A 6,922-nucleotide genomic window follows, 5' to 3' on the forward strand; every position below is an offset into this window, starting at 1 on the left:
GCCATATAGCAGTGCCACAACCCACTACTTATACATATACACATATACACCGCACACTACCGCCACCTCACTGCATGTACAGCCATATAGCAGTGCCACAACCCACTACTTATACATATACACATATACACCGCACACTACCGCCACCTCACTGCATGTACAGCCATATAGCAGTGCCACAACCCACTACTTATACATATACACACATACACCGCACACTACCGCCACTTCACTGCATGTACAGCCATATAGCAGTGCCACAACCCACTACTTATACATATACACATATACACCGCACACTACCGCCACCTCACTGCATGTACAGCCATATAGCAGTGCCACAACCCACTACTTATACATATACACATATACACCGCACACTACCGCCACCTCACTGCATGTACAGCCATATAGCAGTGCCACAACCCACTACTTATACATATACACATATACACCGCACACTACAGCCACCTCACTGCATGTACAGCCATATAGCAGTGCCACAACCCACTACTTATACATATACACACATACACCGCACACTACCGCCACCTCACTGCATGTACAGCCATATAGCAGTGCCACAACCCACTACTTATACATATACACACATACACCGCACACTACCGCCACCTCACTGCATGTACAGCCATATAGCAGTGCCACAACCCACTACTTATACATATACACACATACACCGCACACTACCGCCACCTCACTGCATGTACAGCCATATAGCAGTGCCACAACCCACTACTTATACATATACACATATACACCGCACACTACCGCCACCTCACTGCATGTACAGCCATATAGCAGTGCCACAACCCACTACTTATACATATACACATATACACCGCACACTACCGCCACCTCACTGCATGTACAGCCATATAGCAGTGCCACAACCCACTACTTATACATATACACATATACACCGCACACTACCGCCACCTCACTGCATGTACAGCCATATAGCAGTGCCACAACCCACTACTTATACATATACACACATACACCGCACACTACCGCCACCTCACTGCATGTACAGCCATATAGCAGTGCCACAACCCACTACTTATACATATACACACATACACCGCACACTACCGCCACCTCACTGCATGTACAGCCATATAGCAGTGCCACAACCCACTACTTATACATATACACATATACAGCCACCTCACTGCATGTACAGCCATATAGCAGTGCCACAACCCACTACTTATACATATACACACATACACCGCACACTACCGCCACCTCCCTGCATGTACAGCCATATAGCAGTGCCACAACCCACTACTTATACATATACACATATACACCGCACACTACCGCCACCTCACTGCATGTACAGCCATATAGCAGTGCCACAACCCACTACTTATACATATACACACATACACCGCACACTACCGCCACCTCACTGCATGTACAGCCATATAGCAGTGCCACAACCCACTACTTATACATATACACACATACACCGCACACTACCGCCACCTCACTGCATGTACAGCCATATAGCAGTGCCACAACCCACTACTTATACATATACACATATACACCGCACACTACCGCCACCTCACTGCATGTACAGCCATATAGCAGTGCCACAACCCACTACTTATACATATACACACATACACCGCACACTACCGCCACCTCACTGCATGTACAGCCATATAGCAGTGCCACAACCCACTACTTATACATATACACACATACACCGCACACTACCGCCACCTCACTGCATGTACAGCCATATAGCAGTGCCACAACCCACTACTTATACATATACACATATACAGCCACCTCACTGCATGTACAGCCATATAGCAGTGCCACAACCCACTACTTATACATATACACATATACACCGCACACTACCGCCACCTCACTGCATGTACAGCCATATAGCAGTGCCACAACCCACTACTTATACATATACACACATACAGCCACCTCACTGCATGTACAGCCATATAGCAGTGCCACAACCCACTACTTATACATATACACACATACACCGCACACTACCGCCACCTCACTGCATGTACAGCCATATAGCAGTGCCACAACCCACTACTTATACATATACACACATACACCGCACACTACTGCCACCTCACTGCATGTACAGCCATATAGCAGTGCCACAACCCACTACTTATACACACATATACAGCCACCTCACTGCATGTACAGCCATATAGCAGTGCCACAACCCACTACTTATACATATACACATATACACCGCACACTATAGCCACCTCACTGCATGTACAGCCATATAGCAGTGCCACAACCCACTACTTATACATATACACATATACACCGCACACTACAGCCACCTCACTGCATGTACAGCCATATAGCAGTGCCACAACCCACTACTTATACATATACACACATACAGCCACCTCACTGCATGTACAGCCATATAGCAGTGCCACAACCCACTACTTATACATATACACATATACACCGCACACTACAGCCACCTCACTGCATGTACAGCCATATAGCAGTGCCACAACCCACTACTTATACATATACACACATACAGCCACCTCACTGCATGTACAGCCATATAGCAGTGCCACAACCCACTACTTATACATATACACACATACACCGCACACTACCGCCACCTCACTGCATGTACAGCCATATAGCAGTGCCACAACCCACTACTTATACATATACACACATACACCGCACACTACTGCCACCTCACTGCATGTACAGCCATATAGCAGTGCCACAACCCACTACTTATACACACATATACAGCCACCTCACTGCATGTACAGCCATATAGCAGTGCCACAACCCACTACTTATACATATACACATATACACCGCACACTATAGCCACCTCACTGCATGTACAGCCATATAGCAGTGCCACAACCCACTACTTATACATATACACATATACACCGCACACTACAGCCACCTCACTGCATGTACAGCCATATAGCAGTGCCACAACCCACTACTTATACATATACACATATACACCGCACACTACAGCCACCTCACTGCATGTACAGCCATATAGCAGTGCCACAACCCACTACTTATACATATACACACATACACCGCACACTACAGCCACCTCACTGCATGTACAGCCATATAGCAGTGCCACAACCCACTACTTATACATATACACATATACACCGCACACTACAGCCACCTCACTGCATGTACAACCATATAGCAGTGCCACAACCCACTACTTATACACACATATACAGCCACCTCACTGCATGTACAGCCATATAGCAGTGCCACAACTGAGCCCACTCATCACCATTACACATACTAGTGTCACAACCCACTACTCATAACCATATACTAGTGACACAGTAAGAGCTGTAATAATAACAACTAACTCAAGACCACTACTCTTGCATGTACAGTCATATAGCAGCCGACCCCACAACCAGGACTGTAATACTCCACACAACCGGCCCTAACTCATTATCACTACACATGTACAGCCATATACTAGTGACAAAATCAGAGCTATAATAATAACTAACTCAACACCATTACTCACTGCATGTACAGCTATATACTAGTGTCACAACTGGCCCTAACTCATCACCACTACTACACACTGCAAGTACAGCTATATACTAGTGTCACAACTGGCCCTAACTCATCACCACTACTACACACTGCATGTACAGCTATATACTAGTGTCACAACTGGCACTAACTCATCACCACTACTACACACTGCATGTACAGCTATATACTAGTGTCACAACTGGCACTAACTCATCACCACTACTACACACTGCAAGTACTGCTATATACTAGTGTCACAACTGGCACTAACTCATCACCACTACTACACACTGCAAGTACTGCTATATACTAGTGTCACAACTGGCCCTAACTCATCACCACTACTACTCACTGCATGTACAGCTATATACTAGTGTCACAACTGGCCCTAACTCATCACCACTACTACACACTGCAAGTACAGCTATATACTAGTGTCACAACTGGCCCTAACTCATCATTACTACTACACACTGCATGTACAGCTATATACTAGTGTCACAACTGGCCCTAACTCATCACCACTACTACACACTGCAAGTACAGCTATATACTAGTGTCACAACTGGCACTAAATCATCACCACTACTACACACTGCATGTACAGCTATATACTAGTGTCACAACTGGCCCTAACTCATCACCACTACTACTCACTGCATGTACAGCTATATACTAGTGTCACAACTGGCCCTAACTCATCATTACTACTACACACTGCAAGTACAACGATATACTAGTGTCACAATCCGAGCTATACACAGCCAGCTCCACTCAACACTGCTACGTACACAACTTATGGGCCTAATACTGATACTAGTACAAGAACACTGCCAGGCCCAGTACACCCACCAAACTGTACCAGACATCTCCAGCTCCCATCATCCATACACTGCACATACCATCATCTATCCACTCATTTACTGTTCTGTATATATTCTATATATTTTCTAGCGAATATTTTCTAAGATTTAATATTTCATCTATTATCATATTATTACTGTATATAGCTACATCTACCTATCTGTTAAATGTCTATATTAATCTATAAACTGTTATAATCTATTTGTCTCATATCTATCTATCTATCTAATATATATCTATATTTATCTCATATCTATTTATCTATATATTTAATATCTATCTATCTATCATCTATCTAATATATATCTATATTTATCTCATATCTATTTATCTATATATTTCATATCTATCTATCATCTATCTAATATATATCTATATTTATCTCATATCTATTTATCTATATATTTTATATCTATCTATCATCTATCTAATATATATATATATATATATATATATATATGTATAGTCATCTAATATCTATCTATTTATATCATATCTATCTATCATCTATCTAATATATATATATATATTTATCTAATATCTATCTATCTCATATCTATCTATCTATCTATCTACCTCATATCTATCTATGTATCTATCTCATATCTATCGATCTATCTATCTATCTCATATCTATTTATCTATCTCATATATCTATCTCATATCTATCTACCTACCTACCTATCTCATATCTATCTATCTATCTATCTATCTATCTAATATCTATATATCTATCTCATATCTATCTATCTATCTATCTATCTATCTATCTATGTATCTATCTCATATCTATCTATCTATCTATCTATCAATCTATCATATATCTATCTATCTCATATCTATCTATCTATCTCATATCTATTTATCTATCTCATATATCTATCTATCTATCTCATATTTATCTACCTACCTATCTCATATCTATCTATCTATCATATATCTACCTACCTATCTCATATCTATCTATCTATCTATCTATCATCTATCTATCTATCTATCTATCTATCTATCTATCTATCTATCTATCTATCTATCTATCATCTATCATCCCCGTATACAAGGCCCTGTATGCGATATATCTGAATGATAGTGTAAGGCTATGTATGAGGCCGCATGCAGATGTGATCACACATATTGGATGTATGATGGAACAGAATGCAGAGTGATGGCAGAAGGTGACAGGATGGTGGTGATGGGGACATGCTGGGGACCACTCACTCACACCGCTTTACAAAGTGGAGAAGAAGTAAAGTTTGTGAACTTACTCTTGGGCTGATCCCCCATGGCAGCCAGGAGCGGGTAGGGCAGGATAAGATCCACCATACAGCTGCAGGGTGCTGAGGAGGAGGAGGAGGAGGATGGAGGCAGCAGGACGGGGAGACAGAGCTGCAGGATCCTGCTCCCAGCTGCCAGCACTGGAGACTGGAGGGTCCCCCGCACGCTGCATGACGTCACGGAGCACAGCCCCGGGCTCTGCTATGACTAGTAGGGGCGGGCACTGAGGAGGCGGGAGGCTGGCAGCACATGATGGACAGTCCTCATTGTCAGTCCCTTCATGTCTCTTATCTGTCCAGCAGGTGTGTACATGTCATAGTCATCTGCATGCCTACTGCAACTCTCCACATAGGGCACACTACTGGGCAGAACCTGGCATAATACATGGTGTCACCTTTACTTCATATGTATGTATTACAACATACAATGTAACTTCATCATATCCATGTAATGTATAGTATGTACCTGTATATAGATATATTATACATATAATGTAACCATCATATCCATGTAATGTATAGTATGTACCTGTATATAGATCTACTATACATACAATGTAACTTCATCATATCCATGTAATGTATAGTATGTACCTGTATATAGATCTACTATACATACAATGTAACTTCATCATATCCATGTAATGTATAGTATGTACCTGTATATAGATATATTATACATATAATGTAACTTCATCATATCCATGTAATGTATAGTATGTACCTGTATATAGATATATTATACATATAATGTAACTTCATCATATCCATGTAATGTATAGTATGTACCTGTATATAGATCTACTATACATACAATGTAACTTCATCATATCCATGTAATGTATAGTATATACCTGTATATAGATCTACTATACATACAATGTAACTTCATCATATACATGTAATATATTGTATGTACCTGTATATAGATCTACTATACATACAATGTAACTTCATCATATCCATGTAATGTATAGTATGTACCTGTATATAGATATATTATACATATAATGTAACTTCATCATATCCATGTAATGTATAGTATGTACCTGTATATAGATCTACTATACATACAATGTAACTTCATCATATCCATGTAATGTATAGTATGTACCTGTATATAGATATATTATACATATAATGTAACTTCATCATATCCATGTAATGTATAGTATGTACCTGTATATAGA

The 6,922-nt window shown here is 40.8% G+C and overlaps 1 protein-coding gene across 1 annotated transcript in view; it reads right to left on the bottom strand.

Moving 5' to 3' along the window:
- The window catches only part of ISL2 (ISL LIM homeobox 2), a 34,492-nt gene extending 28,607 nt beyond the window's left edge, over positions 1-5,885 (bottom strand). Inside the window, exon 1 of the mRNA XM_056569307.1 lies at positions 5,724-5,885. Coding sequence (XP_056425282.1) covers positions 5,724-5,781 — 58 coding nt within the window. The 5' untranslated portion in view covers positions 5,782-5,885. The remainder of the gene's footprint in view (positions 1-5,723) is intronic.
- Between the last annotated feature and the right edge of the window lie 1,037 nt (positions 5,886-6,922).

Source organism: Hyla sarda, chromosome 4 (genome assembly GCF_029499605.1).
Source record: "Hyla sarda isolate aHylSar1 chromosome 4, aHylSar1.hap1, whole genome shotgun sequence".
Taxonomy (NCBI): domain Eukaryota; kingdom Metazoa; phylum Chordata; class Amphibia; order Anura; family Hylidae; genus Hyla; species Hyla sarda.